This window comes from Anomaloglossus baeobatrachus, chromosome 4 (assembly GCF_048569485.1).
Source record: "Anomaloglossus baeobatrachus isolate aAnoBae1 chromosome 4, aAnoBae1.hap1, whole genome shotgun sequence".
Taxonomy (NCBI): domain Eukaryota; kingdom Metazoa; phylum Chordata; class Amphibia; order Anura; family Aromobatidae; genus Anomaloglossus; species Anomaloglossus baeobatrachus.
The window spans coordinates 664,751,589-664,771,307 of record NC_134356.1 but is presented as its reverse complement, the minus strand read 5'-3'; the positions used below and the strand labels follow the sequence as shown (position 1 = coordinate 664,771,307).

Sequence of the window (19,719 nt, the reverse complement as noted above, 5' to 3'; positions counted from 1 at the left end):
GCTGGAGGCCCGCCGGCTGCCTGCGTGTCCATGCTGGAGGCCCGCCGGCTGCCTGCGTGTCCATGCTGGAGGCCCGCCGGCTGCCTGCGTGTCCATGCTGGAGGCCCGCCGGCTGCCTGCGTGTCCATGCTGGAGGCCCGCCGGCTGCCTGCGTGTCCATGCTGGAGGCCCGCCGGCTGCCTGCGTGTCCATGCTGGAGGCCCGCCGGCTGCCTGCGTGTCCATGCTGGAGGCCCGCCGGCTGCCTGCGTGTCCATGCTGGAGGCCCGCCGGCTGCCTGCGTGTCCATGCTGGAGGCCCGCCGGCTGCCTGCGTGTCCATGCTGGAGGCCCGCCGGCTGCCTGCGTGTCCATGCTGGAGGCCCGCCGGCTGCCTGCGTGTCCATGCTGGAGGCCCGCCGGCTGCCTGCGTGTCCATGCTGGAGGCCCGCCGGCTGCCTGCGTGTCCATGCTGGAGGCCCGCCGGCTGCCTGCGTGTCCATGCTGGAGGCCCGCCGGCTGCCTGCGTGTCCATGCTGGAGGCCCGCCGGCTGCCTGCGTGTCCATGCTGGAGGCCCGCCGGCTGCCTGCGTGTCCATGCTGGAGGCCCGCCGGCTGCCTGCATGTCCATGCTGGAGGCCCGCCGGCTGCCTGCGTGTCCATGCTGGAGGCCCGCCGGCTGCCTGCGTGTCCATGCTGGAGGCCCGCCGGCTGCCTGCGTGTCCATGCTGGAGGCCCGCCGGCTGCCTGCGTGTCCATGCTGGAGGCCCGCCGGCTGCCTGCGTGTCCATGCTGGAGGCCCGGCGGCTGCCTGCGTGTCCATGCTGGAGGCCCGCCGGCTGCCTGCGTGTCCATGCTGGAGGCCCGCCGGCTGCCTGCGTGTCCATGCTGGAGGCCCGCCGGCTGCCTGCGTGTCCATGCTGGAGGCCCGCCGGCTGCCTGCGTGTCCATGCTGGAGGCCCGCCGGCTGCCTGCGTGTCCATGCTGGAGGCCCGCCGGCTGCCTGCGTGTCCATGCTGGAGGCCCGCCGGCTGCCTGCGTGTCCATGCTGGAGGCCCGCCGGCTGCCTGCGTGTCCATGCTGGAGGCCCGCCGGCTGCCTGCGTGTCCATGCTGGAGGCCCGCCGGCTGCCTGCGTGTCCATGCTGGAGGCCCGCCGGCTGCCTGCGTGTCCATGCTGGAGGCCCGCCGGCTGCCTGCGTGTCCATGCTGGAGGCCCGCCGGCTGCCTGCGTGTCCATGCTGGAGGCCCGCCGGCTGCCTGCGTGTCCATGCTGGAGGCCCGCCGGCTGCCTGCGTGTCCATGCTGGAGGCCCGCCGGCTGCCTGCGTGTCCATGCTGGAGGCCCGCCGGCTGCCTGCGTGTCCATGCTGGAGGCCCGCCGGCTGCCTGCGTGTCCATGCTGGAGGCCCGCCGGCTGCCTGCGTGTCCATGCTGAATGGGTGTGGATGGGGAGTGGATATGGGCGTGACTGTGAAATGGGTGTGGTTAGGGGGCGTGGCCTAAAAATTTGTCCTTCTTTTCCTTCTTTAAAAGTTGGGAGGTATGCCTTACCCCAAGTGTCTGTGTATGTGGAGGGGGGGCCCAGGTCTAAACTTTGCACCGGGGCCCATCCAACTCTAGTTACACCACTGGTTGTGTAGTGTAAAAATAAATAAATAATTGAAAAAAAATGGTGTAGGGTCCCCCGTATATGGATCTCCAATACAGAAAAAGCAAAAGATTAGAGGCTGCAACCACCAATTTTGTGCATTATCTTGACTGTGTATCAAAATAAAAATGACCCCATGCAGCTTTTTTTAAATTATTAAAATAAATAATTTAAAAAACAGGTATGAGATTCCCCCCAATCTTGATACCCAGCCAAGATAAAATGGACAGCTGGGGGATGGTATTCTCAGGTTGGGGAGGCCCATGGTTATTGGGCCCCCAGCCTAAAAACAGCAGCTCGCAGCCACCCTGGAATTGTCGCATCCATATAATGCGCCATTACAAGCATTTTACCAGGCTCATCTTGATTGCCCTGGTACGGTGGCAATTGAGGTAATATAAGGGGTTAATGACAGCTGTGAATTGTCAAAAAATTCACAGCTGTGAATTGTCAAAAAAATCAAGCCCGAGGTTAGTAATGGGGGGGATCTATGACACCCCCCATTACTAACCCTGTAAGAAAAAAGAAATAAACACAAAACACAGAGAAAAATCCTTTATTTAAGAAAAAACAAACACCCTTTTTCTCCAATTTATTAACCCCCAAAGCACCCTGCAGTTCCAGCACAAGGTCTCACAATGATCCCGACTTTGCTACATCTGAGGTGGCAATGCGCAGTCACATTAGAAAATGTGACCACTCACTGCAGCGTCAGGGACACACTGATGGAGCCACAGCTGTGACGTCACTGAGTTCACCTGAGGTAGCAGCTGGAGGTTCCCACGATACCCCAGCTGTGACCACAGGCGAACTGACCTGAGGTGAACTCAATGACTTAATCTCAGGTGAAGTAATTGAACCCTATGCTGGATTACTGGATAAGGCAATGTGTGCACATTATTAATTTGGCTGAAAACATGTCTGCATCAAATCTGCATCTCTTGGCAAAAAAAACCCCAATGCATCGAAACTGCATGCGTTTTAGGTGCGGGTTTTTTTGCCAGGCGATGCAGATATTTGGTCCAGAAATGTCTGCACCCAAATACAAAATGTGCACACATTGTCTAATTCCTAATTCAGTAATCTGGCATTAAGTTTGATGACTTCACCTGAGGTCAATTCACCTCAGGTCACACCTGGGATACCGTGGGAACCCCAGCGGTGATCTCTAGTGAAGTAAGGCTGCTTTCACACCTCCGGTTTCTGCAATGCGGCACACTCCGGCACTTTGCAGGAAAATCGCAACCGTTTTTTTTTGCTGCCGGTTGCGATTTTCCTGCATAGACTTTAATTAGTGCCGCATTGTGCCGCATGGCCTTGCGTTCCATCCGGTTTTTGCCGCATGCGGCAGATTTAGCCGATGCGGCGGCCGGATGGAACGTTGCCTGGCACGTTTTTTCGTGCGGCAAAAAAAAACCGCATCGCGCCGCATTCGGCCGATGCGGCGCATTTTTCAATGCATGCCTATGGCGGCCGGATGCGGCGCGATGCGGCAATAACCGCATCCGGCCGCCGCATGCGGTTTTTGCCACTGCGCATGCTCAGTAGCATGCCGCAAGCGGCAAAAACCGGACTGGCCGCAAAGAAAAAACTTATGCAAAGGATGCGGTGTTTTCACCGCATCCGTTGCATAGCTTGCACAGCCGGATTGAGCCGCAGAGCTCAAGCCGGATGTGTGAAAGTAGCCTAACTGAACTCAAAGCCGGATTACAGGATTAGGCAATGTGAGCACATTGAGTATTTCAGTGCAATCACTTTTCCACTAAATCTGCATCTCCTGGCAAAAAGACCGCATCAAAACAGCATGTATTTGATGTGGCTTCGGTGCGTTTTTTGCTAGGAGATGCAGAAATGCCTGCACTGAAATACTCAATGTGCACACATTGCCTAATCTGGTAATCCGACATTGAGTTTAATTACTTCCCCTAAGGTGAGGTCACGACGTTCAAGTCAGTTCACCTGAGGTCATAGCTGGGGTACTATGGGAACCCTAGCTGTGATGTCAGGTGAACTCATTGATGTCACCACCCACAGCTGCGGCTCCGTCAGTGTGTCGCTGATGCCGCAGTGAGCGGTCACATTTACTAATGTGACCCCACTGTGCGAACTCAAATGTAGCAGATCTGGAAACGTACTGGGACCTCCTTTGGATTACTGGATTACGCTGGACCTGCAGGGTGTTTTGGAGGTTCCTAAATTGGAGAAAGAGGGTACTTGTCAGGGCCAGGCGGTCGGGCAGACCCAGGAGGTGGATCCACTGGTCCGAACTCTAAGATGGTGGTAAGGAGTCCGGTAGCTGAAGCACTATGGGCAGCAGAACAGTCCGTGCAAGTGTGTAACGGAGAAGTCCCTGGGACCACGGAGTCACAGATGGTAGTCCGGGTGACGTAGCTCAGGTTCGGAAGCCGAGATGAGGTCAGGCGGGGTCCGGAACCTTTGGAGCGAGATGACGGGTCACCGCAGGGATCCGAGATGGTACGGACTGTCAGATGGCAGACGGACAGCGTGCGGGGTTCGGGATTCAGCAGGACCGGATGCCGAGGCAGGATCAGCTCTAGAAGAGAGATACGTGAGTATGGCAAGGAGACACAAGGAGACCTGACTCCTAGCTTGGAAAACACGAAGATCAGGCCCCGCCCCCTTGGACAATAAACCCTTATATACCCTGTACCTGTTTAGCTTCATTTCCTGTTAATGGACGCTGGCCCTTTAAGAAAGGGTCAGTGACCGCGCGCGCGCCCTAATGCGCATGCGCGCCGCCCGGGTGCCAGAAGCCAGGGAAGGAAGCTGAGGGGAGGACGCAGGGGAGCCGGCCAGGGCCTGGGAAGCCGTCAGACGCCGGGATCGGAGGCCAGGGAACCTGGGAAGGACGGGCACCGGAGGCTGGGGAGCGGGGAGCGTGGCAGGTGAGTCGGGGAGCGGGGCTGAGGACCCGGGGAGCGGAGCAGAGGACCCGGGGAGGGGAGCCGAGGACCCGGGGAGCGTGACAGTACCCCCCCCCCACGCCCCCCTCCCCGCAACCGGGACATGAAGGCACGGATCAGAGGAGTGCCCACGTTCTCCCTGGGCTCCCAGGACCTATCCTCAGGACCATACCCCTCCCAGTCCACCAGGAAGAACTGTCGGCCTCGAACAGTCTTCATGGCCACAATATCCCTTACCGCATAGATGTCGTCCTCGGCAATAGGAGGAGGAGCCGTACTGGCAGCAGAGGAGAAGGGACCAAGGAAAACTGCCTTGAGCAGAGAGACGTGGAAGGAGTTGGGAATCCGCATCGTGGCCGGAAGCCTCAGTTTGTAGGAGACCTCATTGATCTTGCTGAGGACCTTAAACGGCCCGATGTAGCGAGGACCCAGCTTGTAGGAAGGTATCTTCAATCGGATGTACTGGGAAGCAAGCCAGACCAGGTCACCAGGAGAGAAACACGGAGGGTCCAGGCGCCTCTTGTCGGCGTGTTTCTTCATCCGCTGGGAAGCGCGCCCAAGGGACGCCTTGACAGAGTCCCAAATGGTAGCGAAGTCACGGGCTACAGTATCAGCAGCAGGGACATCCGAAGACGGGGATATAGGCAACGGGACGGAGGGCTGAAGTCCGTAAACGACATGGAAGGGAGACTTGGAGGACGACTCACTGATGTGGTGGTTATGGGAGAATTCAGCCCAAGGCAGAAGCGTGGACCAGTCGTCGTGATGGGCGTTGACATAGTGACGTAAGAAGGAGGTCAAGATCTGATTGACCCTCTCCACTTGGCCATTAGACTGAGGATGGTAAGCAGAAGAAAAGTCCAGAGTCACTCCCAGATGTTTGCAGAGCGCCCTCCAGAAGCGGGATGTGAACTGAGTTCCCCTGTCGGACACGATGTGGGATGGAAAGCCATGCAAGCGGAAGATGTGTTGTATATAGGCTTCCGCGAGTTCCTGAGCAGAGGGCAGTCCGGCCATAGGGACGAAGTGAGCCATTTTGGAGAACCGATCCACCACGACCCATATGACTGTGTGCCCGGAGGATAATGGCAAGTCCGTAATAAAGTCCATCGCTATGTGTTGCCATGGAACTGAGGGTATAGGCAGAGGCAGAAGACGGCCATATGGCAGGTGCTTGGGCGTCTTGTTCCTGGCACAAGAGGAGCAGGCAGAGACAAAAGCAGCGACGTCCGTGCGAAGGGATGGCCACCAGTAATGGCGTACAATCGCACCCCATGTTCTCTTCTGACCTGCATGACCGGCTGTTTTTGAGGCATGACCCCAGTGTAAGACTTTTTGCCTGTCGGTCTCGGAGACATAGGTCTTCCCGGGCGGTATCTGGGCCAGGGTGACAGGAGCTACCGGAATAATCTTGCTAGGAGAGATGATAGGTTGGGTACTCTCTTCCTCCTGCTCCTTGGGCATGAGAGACCTAGACAGGGCATCAGCGCGTACATTCTTGTCCGCGGGTCGGAAATGGAGCTGGAAATCAAACCTGGCAAAGAATAAGGACCACCTGGCTTGCCGTGGGTTCAGTCGCTGAGCGGACCGCAGGTATTCCAGGTTCTTGTGGTCCGTGTAGATAATCACGGGGTACACTGCTCCTTCCAGGAGGTAGCGCCACTCCTCCAGAGCCAGTTTGACCGCCAATAGTTCTCGGTCACCGATGGTGTAATTACGTTCAGGCGCTGAGAAGCTCTTGGAGAAGAAACCGCAAGTCACCATCTTCCCGGAGGAGGACTTCTGCATGAGCACTGCTCCGGCTCCTGAGGAGGAGGCATCCACCTCCAAGGTGAACTGGCGGTTTAACTCCGGTCGGTGGAGTACAGGAGAGGAGGCAAATGCTCGCTTCAGAGAGCAAAACGCAGCGTCGGCCGCAGGTGACCAGTCCTTTGGATTAGCCTCCTTCTTGGTCAAGGCGGAGAGAGGAGCAGTCAGGGCAGAGAAGTGAGGGACAAACTGGCGGTAGTAGTTGGCGAATCCCAGGAACCGTTGGATTGCCTTCAGTCCAGAAGGGGGAGGCCAGTTGAGAATGGAGGAGACCTTCTGTGGATCCATCTGCAGCCCTGTACCCGAGATGATGTATCCCAGGAAAGGGAGAGAAGACTGCTCAAAGACACACTTCTCATATTTGGCGTAGAGACGATTCTCTCTCAGTCTCTGTAGAACCAGCCGTACGTTCTCTCTGTGGGTCTGGAGGTCCGGAGAGAAGACAAGGATGTCATCCAGATAAACTACTACACAGATGTAGAGGAGGTCCCGGAAAATGTCGTTCACCAATTCTTGGAATACGGCAGGAGCGTTACACAGACCGAAGGGCATTACGCAGTATTCATAGTGCCCATCGCGAGTATTAAACGCGGTCTTCCATTCGTCCCCAGAGCGGATACGAACTAGGTTGTAGGCACCCCGAAGATCCAGTTTGGTGAACACACGGGCTCCTCTGAGCCGGTCGAACAATTCGGGGATGAGCGGCAGGGGGTACTTGTTTTTTATGGTGATCTGATTCAAACCCCGGTAGTCAATGCATGGGCGTAGGTCACCCTCTTTCTTCTTAACGAAGAAGAAGCCTGCTCCCGCAGGAGAGGAGGATCTCCGGATGAATCCCTTTGCCAGGCTTTCTGTGATGTAGGTAGACATGGCCCTGGTTTCGGCTGGAGACAACGGATATATCCGTCCTCGAGGTGGTGTTGTTCCTGGGAGCAGGTCGATGGCGCAATCGTAGGGACGGTGAGGCGGAAGTACCTCAGACTCCTTCTTGTCAAAAACGTCTGCGAAGGACCAATAGGCCGAGGGCAGTTCCGGTAGGTTCTCTGGAACCGGAGGTCGTCGGATGGGTTGTATAGACTTCAGACACCTCTCATGACAGGCGGAGCCCCATCGGGTGATTTCGCCAGTACCCCAGCTGACTGATGGTTCGTGTGTCCGCAACCAGGGAAGTCCCAGCAGGATTTGATGGGACATGTGTGGAAGGACGTAGAGAGCGATGTTCTCGGTGTGCAGGGCACCGATACGCAGTTCGACCGGCCTGGTGACCCAGGAGATGGTATCAGCGAGGGGTCTCCCATCCACAGAGGCAATCACTAGGGGCTTATCGAGTAGAGTAACAGGCAACTGGTACTTGTCCACCGTTGCCTGCTGGATGAAATTGCCTGCTGCTCCAGAGTCGAGGTATGCCTCAGCCGTGAAGCGCGTCTCTCCCGCTGACACTTGCACGGTCCACATAACCGGGTCTGAGAGAGTCCCAGCACCTAGGGTGGCCTCTCCTACCAACCCTAGGCTTTGGAGTTTCCCGGCCTCTCTGGACAGGAGCGTAGCAGGTGTGTGCCCTCTCCGCAGTAAAAGCAGAGACCCTTGGCGAGCCGCTCTGCTCGACGTTGTTCAGACCGCCGTACTCGGTCAATCTGCATGGGCTCGTGGACGGGAATCCCCTCTGTTGATGACTGAGGTACGGAGGACCTCCGTGGAGGAGAGGAATGCCGTACCGGACGTCTCTCACGAGATAGCTCTTTGGAGCGTTCCTGAAAACGAATGTCCACTCGAGTTGCTAGGGCAATCAGGGCATCTAGGGTGGAGGGCACGTCACGACCCGCCAACTCGTCTTTGATGCGACTCGAGAGTCCTTCCCAGAAGGCGGCTGTTAGAGCCTCATTATTCCACCCGAGTTCTGAAGCCAAAGTGCGGAAACGGATGGCATATTGGCCTACCGTCAGTGTTCCTTGACGCAGGCGGAGAAGGGATGAAGCAGACGCAGAGGCGCGTCCCGGCTCGTCGAAGGTGCTGCGAAAGGCCTGCAGGAACTCTTGAAGGTCCTTGGTCATAGGGTCCTCCTTCTCCCACAAGGGATTCATCCACGCCAGTGCCTCGCCCTCTAGGTGAGACATGATGAAGGCGACCTTGGCTTGGTCGGAGGCAAACAAATGTGGCAGCTGCGTGAAATGAAGGGAGCATTGGTTTATGAAGCCCCTGCAGGTCTTGGGATCTCCGGCATAACGAGGTGGTGAAGCCAAACGGAGTCGGGAAGCATCCGAAGAGGCTGCCACGGGTGCGGGAGCCGTGGATTGACTAGTGGAGGCCCGGAATGTTGAAGGCGTAACTGCCGCTTGTAACGTGTACAGGCGGGTGTCCACGGAAGTCATAAAGTCCAACATGCGGGTCTGGACTTCACGCTGGCGTTGGAGTTCCTCTTGCAAGGCCGCTAGTGCTGCAGCGGGATCCATGGCCTGATCTTACTGTCAGGGCCAGGCGGTCGGGCAGACCCAGGAGGTGGATCCACTGGTCCGAACTCTAAGATGGTGGTAAGGAGTCCGGTAGCTGAAGCACTATGGGCAGCAGAACAGTCCGTGCAAGTGTGTAACGGAGAAGTCCCTGGGACCACGGAGTCACAGATGGTAGTCCGGGTGACGTAGCTCAGGTTCGGAAGCCGAGATGAGGTCAGGCGGGGTCCGGAACCTTTGGAGCGAGATGACGGGTCACCGCAGGGATCCGAGATGGTACGGACTGTCAGATGGCAGACGGACAGCGTGCGGGGTTCGGGATTCAGCAGGACCGGATGCCGAGGCAGGATCAGCTCTAGAAGAGAGATACGTGAGTATGGCAAGGAGACACAAGGAGACCTGACTCCTAGCTTGGAAAACACGAAGATCAGGCCCCGCCCCCTTGGACAATAAACCCTTATATACCCTGTACCTGTTTAGCTTCATTTCCTGTTAATGGACGCTGGCCCTTTAAGAAAGGGTCAGTGACCGCGCGCGCGCCCTAATGCGCATGCGCGCCGCCCGGGTGCCAGAAGCCAGGGAAGGAAGCTGAGGGGAGGACGCAGGGGAGCCGGCCAGGGCCTGGGAAGCCGTCAGACGCCGGGATCGGAGGCCAGGGAACCTGGGAAGGACGGGCACCGGAGGCTGGGGAGCGGGGAGCGTGGCAGGTGAGTCGGGGAGCGGGGCTGAGGACCCGGGGAGCGGAGCAGAGGACCCGGGGAGGGGAGCCGAGGACCCGGGGAGCGTGACAGTACTATTTTGTTGTTTTGTTTTATTTTTAAATAAAGGATCTTAATTTGTGATACATGTTTATTTCTTTTTACTTACTGTGTTAGTAATGGGGGGGGGGGCTCATAGACTCCTATCCATTACTAACATTGGGTTTTATGACAGCTGTGATATTTTCATAAATCACAGCTGTCATTAACCCCTTCTATTACCCCAATTGCCACTGCACTAGGGCAGTTGGGATGAGCCTGGTAATGTGCCAGAAATGGTGCATCTAATGGATGCAACAATTCCGGGGTGGCTGTGGGGTGCCATTTTTATGGTGGGGGGGCAATAACCATGGGACTCCCCAGCCTGAGAATATCAGCCCCAGCTGTCCTCTTTTATATTGGCTAGGTATCAACATTGGGGGGACCGCACGCTGTTATTTTTAAATTATTTATTTAAATAATGAAAAAAATGCCACATGAGGTCCCTCGTATATTGATACACAGCCAAGATAATGCACACAGCCAGGTACTGTAGCATGTAGTCATCTGCTTTAACTGTGCTGAAGATCAATAAACGGGGGACCCTACGTCATTTTTTTCAATTATTAATTTTTCTACTCCACGACCAATCACAGACGCCGCCACGCTGTCAGTCTGACTGTAACCAATCACAGACGCTGTCACAGAGGGTGGGATGGGGAAGCAGTGAATATGAATGAGGTTTAATGAGCGGACCAGGTAGCAGTGTGACAGCCCCACGAGAGGCTGGTCAGTATAATTCTCCTGCTTTAATCTCTATTTTACTTCCTCTTAACTTTTTCTTTTTTTTTTATAATTTATCTGGGTGGCAGAACCCGGACAGTAACATGGACTTCCCTGAAAAGTCCATCTTCGGGGTCGATGCACAGAAACTAGGTGTCATTTTTTTGTTTGCTTTGTAGTTTTTTATTTCTCTTGGACTAACCTTGGCATTTCCAGAATGGAATAATATATCTACAGATAATATTATACATTACCTTATATGTAGTTATCTGGTACAAACTGGTATAGCCGGGGTATATTCTTCATAATTACAAATGTAAAGCTGGTAATGCTTGGGAATCTTTTTTATAATAACATACACTATTCACAAAAATTTTGTGATATTTGGCTTTTGGGTGAAATTTCAGGATGATCCTAAAATGCCTTTTCAGCTAACTTGTGGGCTTCTCTAAACTTTTGGATGCCCATGTCCTGTTCAATATTTCAATACTTTTTGCACAACTTGCTGTTCTCTAACAAGGAGCTTAATGGCAAAATTCACAACAGGTGTTTGATCCATGAATCACCCAATACATTTTGAGGTTCAATTAGAATTGGTATTAAACAGTCCTCATCATCATGCTGTTAACATTTTCACATCATGAGACCAAGACGACACCTAACAATTGATGAACAGTACCTCAGCATTGTGAGGCCTCAAGCAGGATGTTCTCAGACAAAAGTGGCCACTGAGCTTAGAGTGTCACCAGTAGGTTGTAAAGAGACAGAGAGAGACTGGAAAGTCACAGAAAGGCACAGAAGTGGACGTTCTCTGGCCACATGCCATACTGACAACTGCTTTATTGTGAACACTATCCATCAAAACTTGATGATGAATGCCACAGAATTCCAGGCACACTTAAGGGAGGTGACAGGTACCCAAGTGTCACATCAGACCATTCAGAACCATTTACATCAGTTTGGGCTGCGTGCTAGATGACCTACAAGGTACCGGACCACACCACCAGGCAAAGGTGTCATCTGCTCTGGACGAGGCATCAGTGGCCTCAGTGCTGTTCACTGAGAAAAGTCCATTCAAGCTGAGCAGAAATGATGGAGATGTCAAGAAGAGCGCTATGCATCAGCCACTGCTGTCACCAGACGAGCCTTTGGTGGTGGTGGTGTTACAGTGTGGGCCGATGTGTCTAGTCAACAGGGCTGTCACCAGGAATTTCAGGACTCCAAACTGGCAACAGTTTTGTGCCCATTGAGATTTCGGCCGGGCTCCACCCCAGCTCTGCCTCCACCTTTTGAACTGTCCCCAGACCCACCAACTCCATTTCTTCACCACGTCCTCACCAATCACACATTAACAGTTCCCATCAAACACCATATCACATACACAGCCATCAGCTTTTGTTTTTGTCAAAACATTTTTTAAGCCGGCCACCACGACAAGGTAGACTCTTTTGGAAGGGCCCTACTGTACTCCAACCTATTAAATTATTAAAATAACCAATACTCTTTTTTTCTTTAAGTGAATATGTCATATACATTTTTCAAACTAATTGAAATCTGATTGTGATTTTTTTTTTTTATAATCTGTATTTCTGATTGGAGATTATTGTATTCTGATTTGAGTAAATGTATGTAAGCTGCTCTCTTGCCTGTTTGGAGATTTTTTGGAGACATTGGACAAATGCTATATATCTATGTCACAAGACATTATAGGGGACTCTATGTCTTTGGGAGAGTTTTATATACATGTGTAGTGACATGCATTGGCAGCTTAAGAACAGAGGATGGGCCAGCTGTGGCTGACATCACTGGTGTCAGACGCCCCTCTGCTGTGCCATATAATGTAACTAGCTGCAGCAGTAACTGCAGCCAATAGTGTAACCAGAGTGCAATGAGCCCTGGTGTAAAATTTAGACTTGGCCACCCCCAGCATGTTGGTCAGATGTATGGGCCCCAGTAGCATTCAAAATCCTATAAAGCCATACGCGTGCCCCCCCCCCTTCATTATGTAGTTATGACCCCCATCCTGTACCATATCAACCATACTGGGCCACTACCTGGTAAATATATCCTACCGTATATATGTTCCCCATCCTTGTATATGTCCTTATCCTGGTATACAGTCATGGCTAAAAGTGTTGGCACCTTTGCAATTGTTCCAAAAATGAAGAGTTTCTCCCAGAAAATAATTGCAATTACACGTTTTGTTATACACATGTTTATTTCCTTTGTGTAAATTGGAACAACACAAAAAAATAGAGACAAAGTACATAATTTCACACAAAACTCCAAAAATGTGGTGGACAAAATTATTGGTACCTTCAAGTTAACATTTGGTTGCACAGACTTTACCCTTTGGAATAAGTAACTGCAATCAATCGCTTCCAATTATCTATCAACAAGCTTCTTACTCTTTTCACCTGGAATCTCGGACTCTTCTTTATAATCAGCTCTGGGCTCTCATATCTGAAGGTGTCTTCTCTTCTCCCAACAGTAATTTTAAGATCTCTCCACAGGTGTCAAAAGAATTTAGATCCGGACCATTGCTGCCACTCCAGAACTCTCCAGCTATTTGTTTCCATCCATTTCTGGGGGTTTCTTGAAGTTTGTTTGGGGTCATTGTCCTGCTGGAAGACCCATGACCTAGGACACAATCCCAGCTTTCTGACACTGGGCACTACATTGTGACCCAAAATCCTTTTGTAACTTTTAGATTTCATGATGTGTTGCACAGAATCAAGGCTACCAGTCCCAGAAGCAGCAAAATAACCCTAAAACATCTCTGACCTCCACCATATGTGACTGTAGGTTCTGTGTTCTTTTATTTTTAGGCCTTACTACGTTTTTGATAAAGAGTAGAACGATGTGCTTTACCATAAATCTCTATCTTGGTCTCATATGTCCACAAAACGCTTTCCCAGAAGGATTTTGGTTGCTCATGTATATATTTTGGCAAACTACAGTCTAGCTTTTTTATGTCTCTGTGTCAGCAGTGAGGTCCTCCTGGGTCTCCTCCATAGTGTTTAATTTAATTAAAATTTGAAAAGATAGTTTCTGCTGACACTGATGCCCCCTGAGCCTGCAGGGCAGCTTGAATTTCTTTGGAATTTGATTGGGACTTATCCACCATCCGGACTTTCCTGCGTTGCAACTTTTCAGCATTTTATCTCTGTCGTCCACATTCAGGGAGATTAGCTACAGTCCCATGGGTTGTACATTTCTTGATTATGTTGTGCAATGTGGACAAGGGAACATCAAGATCTCTGGAGATGGACTTGTAACCTTGAGAGCGTTGACATTTTTCATTAATGTTGGTTCTCACATTCTCAGACAGTTCTCTTCTCCTCTTTCTGTTCTCCATGCTTAGTGTGGCACACAGACACACAATACAAAGATTGAGTCAACTTATCCCCTTTTTATCTGGTTTCAGGTGTGATTTTCATATTGCCCACACCTGTTAGTAGCCACAGGTAAGTTTGAACAAGCATCACATGCTTGAAACAAAATTATTTACCCACAATTTTGGAAAGGTTCAATGTCCAATTTGCCTTTTTTTCCCCTCAGTTTTTTTTGTGTTGTTCCAATACTCACAAAGGAAATAAACATGTGTATGACAAAACGTGTAATTACAATAATTTTTTGGGAGAAATACTTAATTTTTTGGAACAATTTCCAGGGTGCCAACATTTTTGGCCATAGCTGTATATGCTCTTATCCTGGTATATATATCCCCATCCTGGTATATATGTTCCCATTCCTGGGCAGATCCTTGTATGTATGCCCCCATCCTTGTATATATGTCCTTATCCTGGGCCCCTTCCTGGTATATATAGACCACTTTCTGTCTCTAATGCATATAAAAAACACATTTTACTTTCCTTCCACCACTCCCACACCGTGCGGCATCCTCTGTAGCCAGCATGCAGTACCTTGCAGCTGACATCCGAGTGTGTACTATGGAGCATGACATCACTACCATGCGCCCCCAGTCACGTGCACGTCAGTGTCAGCTGCCTATATTTAAAGCTTGTATAACCTGGGCATCCTCACTATAATTTCATATGCACAGCTGGTATAACACCTGGGCATCTTCTCTATAATAATATATTTAAAGCTGGTATAACCTGTGCATCTTCCCTGTAATTATATATATATATATATATATATATAAAAAAATTATTATTAATTATTATAGCGCCATTTATTCCATGGCGCTTTACAAGTGAAAGAGGGTATACGTACAACAATCATTAACAGTACAAAACAGACTGGTATAGGAGGAGAGAGGACCCTGCCCGCGAGGGCTCACAGTCTACAGGGAATGGGTGATGGTACAATAGGTGAGGACAGAGCTGGTTGCGCAGTGGTGTACTGGGCTGAGGGTTTTTGTAGGTTGTAGGCTTGTTGGAAGAGGTGGGTCTTGAGGTTCCTCTTGAAGCTTTCCACGGTAGGGGAGAGTCTGATGTGCTGAGGTAGAGCGTTCCAGAGTATGGGGGAGGCACGGGAGAAATCTTATACGCGATTGTGGGAAGAGGAGATAAGAGAGGAGTAGAGAAGGAGATCTTGTGAGGATCTGAGGTTGCGTGCAGGTAGGTATCGGGAGACTAGGTCACAGATGTAGGGGGGAGACACGTTGTGCATGGCTTTGTATGTCATGGTTAATGTTTTGAACTGGAGTCGTTGGGTGATGGGAAGCCAGTGAAGTGATTGGCAGAGTGGCGAGGCTAGGGAATAGCGAGGGGACAGGTGGATTAAGCGGGCCGCAGAGTTTAGGATAGATTGGAGGGGTGCAAAAGTGTTGGAAGGGAGGCCAGAGAGCAGGAGGTTATATACCTATATATATACAGCTGGTATAACCATGGCATCTTCTGTATGTAATTATATATGTATAGCCGGTATAAACTGGGCATCTTCTCTATATAATTATATATGTGCAACTGGTATAACCTGGGCATCTTATGTGTATAATTATATATGCACAGCCGGTATGACCTGGGCACTTTCTTTATAAAAAAAATATATTTAAAGCTTGTATAACCTGGGCATCTTCTCTATAATTTCATACATACAGCTGGTATAACCTGGGCATCTTCTCTATAATTTCATACATACAGCTGGTATAACCTGGGCATCTTCTCTATAATTTCATACATACAGCTGGTATAACCTGGGCATCTTCTCTATAATTATATATGTACAGCTGGTATAACCTTAGCATCTTCTGTATATAATTACATATGTACAGCAGGTATAACCTGGGCATGTTCTGGGTATAATTATGTATGTACAGTTGGTTTAACCAGGGCATTTTCTCTATTCCTCTATATACAGCTTCTCTGTAATTTCATACGTACAGCTGGTATAACCTGGGCATCTTCTCTATAATAATATATTTAAAGCTAGTATAACCTTGGCGTCTTCTGTATGTAATTATATATGTACAGCTGGTATAACCTGGGCATCTTCAGTGTATAATTATATATGTGCAGCTGGTATAACCTGGGCATCTTCAGTGTGTATATATATATATATATATATATATATATATATATATGTATCTTGTGTATATAAATATGTATATATGGGCATCTTCAGTGTATATATGTGCAGCTGGTATAACCTGGGCATATTCTTTGTATAATTATATCTGTACAGCTGGTATAGCCTGGGATCTTTCTTTATAAAAATATATTTAAATCTTGTATATCCTGGGATACTTCTCTATAATTTCATACTTACAGCTGTTATAACCTGGCCATCGTCTCTATAATTTTATACTTACAGCTGGTATAACCTGGGCATCTTCTCTATAATTTCCTACGTACAGCTTTTATAACCTGGGCATCTTATATATGTACAGCTGGTATAACCTTGGCATCTCCTGTATATAATTACATATGTACAGCTGATATAACATGGGCATCTTCTGGTTATAATTATGTATGTACAGCTGGTATAACCTGGGCATCTTCTGGGTATAATTATGTATGAAGCTGGTTGAACCTGGGCATTTTCTCTATTTCTCTATATATACAGCTTCTCTGTAATTTCATACATACAGCTGGTATAACCTGGGCATCTTCTCTATAATTATATATGTACAGCTGGTATAACCTTGGCATCTCCTGTATATAATTATATATGCACAGCTGGTATAACCTTGGCATCTTCTGTATATAATTATATATGTGCATTTGTGCAGCTGTTATAACCTGGACATCTTCTCATATATACTCTATAATCTATGATGAACTATATTTCAAGCTAATTGTCTATAACAAATGTAAGCTCCTGGGTATAGATAACTTGCTATATAATCTGTTCTCACTTTAGTTCATTTTTTTCCTTAACCATAACGTTTACTCCTTTTGAATACATGATTTTAGCAACTATTATAGCGAATTGCATTGTTTTGGCAATGGAGCAGCATCTGCCAGAAGGAGACAAGACGCCAATGTCCGAGCGCCTGGTAAGATTTACATTTCTTTTTATGAGGGAAGGGTGATGTTGAATGAGTCATCTTCAAAGTGATATTTAGAGCGTCCTTAAAAGAAATAAGAATGAAAATGGATTTGTCATTGTTACGAAATATACAGGAAGGAATCAGCAGATGATATCAACGAGAAATACAGCCAAGAATGTTACTGTAACAAGACGTAGACACATGCTGGAAGAGCTCACGGGTGATTTCCACATAGCGCCCCAAACCTGTAGACACAACATACAGACCACAATAACCAGGAATCACTGACACTATGCTGCAATCAAGGGTTCATTGATTTGGCTCAGTCTTTATAATGTTGTATGAGAGAGAGAAATCTCTGAGAGGAGCCAAAGTGGTTTGAGCCCCCCATAGATGTGGAGGCCACCAGGGTCTGAACTCATGTACTCACTTCAGAAAGTGACCTGATGGTTGGGGGCTGCATGTGGCCCCCAGAGTGAAAGATATTCACCTCTCCAAAATATTAGTATGCTCCATTGTGCTGACCACAGATCCATTGTGCTGACCACAGATCCATTGTGCTGACCACAGATCCATTGTGCTGACCACAGATCCATTGTGCTGACCACAGATCCATTGTGCTGACCACAGATCCATTGTGCTGACCACAGATCGGACAGGTCCTCAACATCTTCTCCTACACGTTTGTAAGACTAAAGAAATGTCAGCAAAAATGATGATTTGACTGCAGCCCATTCACATTTGTGGATAATTTGTATTTATTCTATGACGTGGATGCATCTATTTGTGGCTAAAAATCATTTTTGTAAGTGGGTTTCATTAACAATTTTGTACCGTTTGGCTTTTACAGGCTCTTTGTTTCCCTGAACATTCAGCTTTGATGTGGTCTATGGTCATATATCAGCCATGAGGAGCTGAGGAACAGGCAGATAATAGTCATACATCCCCCATCAGAGGTCACAGCGGTGCAAAATTCTGAATGAAGCCCACTACATAAGTGATTTTTTTTTGCCCCAAATACATAGATTAAAAAAAGAAAAAAAAAGTGCCTAGCATTTTTTATTGCAACCTATCCAGACAAGATACCCAAAGATGCTTTCTGTGAGCAGACCCCCCCCCAAAAAAAAAGTGCAGATATTTTATTTTCTTATTCACTTATATAGCACAATTAATTCCACAGCACTTTACAGATGTGAACTTCACTGTTCCCATTGGGGCTCACAATCTAAATTCTATTTGGAGTGTAGGAGGAAACTAGAGGAAACCCACACAAACAAGAGGAGAACATACAGTACAGACCAAAAGTTTGGACACACCTTCTCATTCAAAGAGTTTTCTTTGTTTTCATGACTCTGAAAATTGTAGATTCACATTGAAGGCATCAAAACTATGAATTAACACATGTGGAATGAAATACTTAACAAAAAAGTGTGAAACAACTGAAAATATGTCTTATATTCTAGGTTCTTCACAGTAGCCACCTTTTGCTTTGATTACTGCTTTGCACACTCTTGACATTCTCTTGATGAGATTCAAGAGGCAGTCACCGGAAATGGTTTTCCAACAGTCTTGAAGGAGTTCCCAGAGATGCTTAGCACCTGTTGGCCCTTTTGCCTTCACTCCGTGGTCCAGCTCACCCCAAACCATCTCAATTGGGTTCAGGTCTGGTGACTGTGGAGGTCAGGTCATCTGGCGTAGCACCCCATCACTCTCCTTCTTAGTCACATAGCCCTTACACAGCCTGGAGGTGTGTTTGGGGTCATTGTCCTGTTGAAAAATAAATGATGGTCCAACTAAACGCAAACCGGATAAAATAGCATGCCGCTGTAAGATGCTGTGGTAGCCATGCTGGTTCTGTATGCCTTCAATTTTGAATAAATCCCCAACAGTGTCACCAGCAAAGCACCCCCACACCATCACACCTCCTCATTCATGCTTCACGGTGGGAACCAGCCATGTAGAATCCATCCGTTCACCTTTTCTGCGTCGCACAAAGACATGGTGGTTGGATCCAAACATCTCAAATTTGGACTCCTCAGACCAAAGCACAGATTTCCACTGGTCTAATGTCCATTCCTTGTGTTCTTTAGCCCAAACAAGTCTCTTCTGCTTGTTGCCTGTCCTTAGCAGTGGTTTCCTAGCAGCTATTTTTTTTAAACATAAATTTTTATTGCATTTTTCAGAATTATTACAATATGTCTAACATTTGAACAAGAATAAATTCACCTTACCAATTTACCCACCCTTGTCTTAACCCACCCTCTTTTATTCCCACTTTATCCCCCCCAACATTTTTAATACGCTGAACACCAGGTATAAGTCGCAAAAGAACATACAGCTACTCTATATTCTGATTCCCGTTTGAAGCCCTATTTCTCTGAAACCCTCGTCTCGCCCTACTGTCTTGTCTCTACTGCGTGTGTATTTTCAGCTTTCCCAATGTGCCTTGCAAGTCTCCCAGTAGATACCATTCCGTATTAGTGAAAGGAGATACCACTTTCCGTATTTCTGCAACTTCATACTGTTGTACTATAAATCTCTTCCATTTTTTAAAAAAGTTTCCCGTTAGTTCGTCCTTATTTCTTTCGGCTTCCAACTGTTCAATATTGAGCAGCTTTTTAATCTGATTGACCACCTCCTCCTCTGATGGAACAGATTCCTCGAGCCATCTGCGTAGTAGGGCCTTTTTCCCTATCATAGCAATATTATGAAAGAGTCTTGGAATCGTGGTCCCCCGTGTTTCTCCTCCTCCTTCCTTTTCTTTAGTCCTGTGGTGGAAAATCCATAACAATGGGTCTAGTTCCATTTCCACTTCCCATACTTTTTCTATAAGTGTCTTCATTTTTCCCCAAAATTTCTGACTTTGTGGGCACTGCCAAATCCCGTGGTATAAGTCCGTTTTCGGCTGTTTACATTTGGGGCAATGTTCTATT

General features: G+C 48.9%; 1 protein-coding gene across 10 annotated transcripts in view; it reads left to right on the top strand.

Annotated features, from left to right (window-relative positions):
- The window catches only part of CACNA1A (calcium voltage-gated channel subunit alpha1 A), a 405,981-nt gene that overhangs the window by 80,771 nt on the left and 305,491 nt on the right, over positions 1-19,719 (top strand). For all 10 annotated transcript variants that reach the window (XM_075346630.1, XM_075346628.1, XM_075346625.1 and 7 more), the window contains exon 2: positions 16,687-16,792. In XM_075346630.1, the coding sequence (XP_075202745.1) occupies positions 16,687-16,792 (106 nt within the window). The remainder of the gene's footprint in view (positions 1-16,686; positions 16,793-19,719) is intronic.